General features: G+C 36.8%; 1 protein-coding gene across 1 annotated transcript; it reads left to right on the forward strand.

The window, feature by feature from the left end:
- Nucleotides 1-502: 502 nt before the first annotated feature.
- On the forward strand, nt 503-1411 carry LOC110096019 (RING-H2 finger protein ATL56). The gene has a single exon (XM_020821767.2). The coding sequence runs from the start codon at nt 660-662 to the stop codon at nt 1107-1109; it is 450 nt and encodes a 149-aa protein (XP_020677426.1). The 5' UTR covers nt 503-659; the 3' UTR covers nt 1110-1411.
- The last annotated feature ends 246 nt before the right edge of the window (nt 1412-1657 follow it).

The raw sequence follows: 1657 nt of genomic DNA on the forward strand, positions 1-1657 counted from the left end.
TCTGAACACATTTCCTAGCAAATGTTAGCCTCATTCTTTTGGAGGTGAGGGAGTCCACAACGAGGGGAATACCAATATTGAAGCTGATAATTTTATAAATTCTGGTCAGGGACCAAAGGGCTAAGGGGAGATCCAATATTTTTATCCAATTAGCAATGGAAGCAGACTCACCCATTTGAGTTTGAATTTCAACGACCATTTCTAAAAACCACATGAATTTGTTTTTAAATTTGTATAAAAAAATTCATAATAACTCATATTTATCTTCATGTAGCCTAATAATTTAAAATCCATTGATTAATATTTTAAACAAAAAAACAATAAACTTTAAACATAATGGCTAAAATCAATAATTTTAAATATTAAGTATCAGCCACATGTCTTTTGACATCTACTTAAATTTTAACTAAGATTTTTTTATTTTTCCAGCTATACAACGAGCGGCCCACCGGTAGGTCCGAATTAAATCCTCCTATGCTTCTCTATCCTCAACCAATGATAACCGGTCCGATATCCACCAGTTCAGTTCAATCGTTCAGGAAAACTCGAAGTAACAGTTAAGAATCAGAAGCTGAAAATAGTTGCGGGCAGCGCACAAAAAATTAAAAAAGAAAAAGAAAAAACGAAGGACAACAGAAAGCAAGCAAAAATCAGCGAAAATGGGCGGCAGATTTCTGATCGTTGCCATACGAATTATACGGGCCAGCGCTCTTATATCCCTCATCCTCCTCTTACTCGCCGCAATATCTCTCATTATTTACCACATCGTGATCGTCAGCAGGGCTTGCCGACGAGCTCTCAGCAGCAATATTAACAGAAGCGATGAGTGCTTCAAAGCCGGCGACGGGCTCTCCCTCGAGGATCTTGAGAAGCTCCCCTGCTTTGAATTCTCGACGCCGGACGACGAGAGGGTAAGCGCCATGAACTGTGCTGTTTGCTTGGAGAGTTTCGAGTTGGGAGATCTCTGCCGGCTGCTGCCGCTTTGCCGGCATAGCTTTCATGCTTATTGTGCGGATTGTTGGCTTGTGAGGAACCCCGTCTGCCCAATTTGCCGGTCAAGCCCCGGCCACCGGCGGGGCGGCGACGAAGTGGGGATGAGTTATGATTAGTTTATGTTGGTTGAATATTCACGCTGCTTTAGGGTAGGTGGAAGCTTGCAGGGAAAGACTTTGGTGGTTATTTATGATTTTATTTATGTACAAGTAAATAAATTTGATTTCTGCGGAGTTTATAAAAAAAGCTGCAATTTATTGAATTAAATCTAGTTTTAATATTATGAAAGTCAATAATGACGGTATGATTTGTAATAATTTTATTGACGGTGAGGCAAATTTAGGGATATTTTTGTAATATTAATAGTTTTGCATTTGCTAACCTCTTTATAATATTTCTTCTGCCTTTTTAATAGAAATATTAGTTTTGTTCTTACAAGTCAACACTTTTATATTATCTTGTGCTATTTCCAAACTTCAGCATCTTTATAAAAAAGCTGCAATTTATTGAATTAAATCTAGTTTTAATATTATGAAAGTCAATAATGATGGTATGATTTGTAATAATTTTATTGATGATGAGGCAAATTTAGGGATATTTTTGTAATATTAATAGTTTTGCATTTGCTAACCCCTTATAATATTTCTTCTGCCTTTTTAATAGA

Source organism: Dendrobium catenatum, unplaced genomic scaffold (assembly GCF_001605985.2).
Source record: "Dendrobium catenatum unplaced genomic scaffold, ASM160598v2 fragScaff_scaffold_133, whole genome shotgun sequence".
NCBI lineage: Eukaryota > Viridiplantae > Streptophyta > Magnoliopsida > Asparagales > Orchidaceae > Dendrobium > Dendrobium catenatum.

Coding starts and splice junctions, on each gene's coding strand:
- LOC110096019 (XM_020821767.2), top strand. CDS start 660: ATGGGCGGCAGATTTCTGATCGTTGCCATACGAATTATACGGGCCAGC.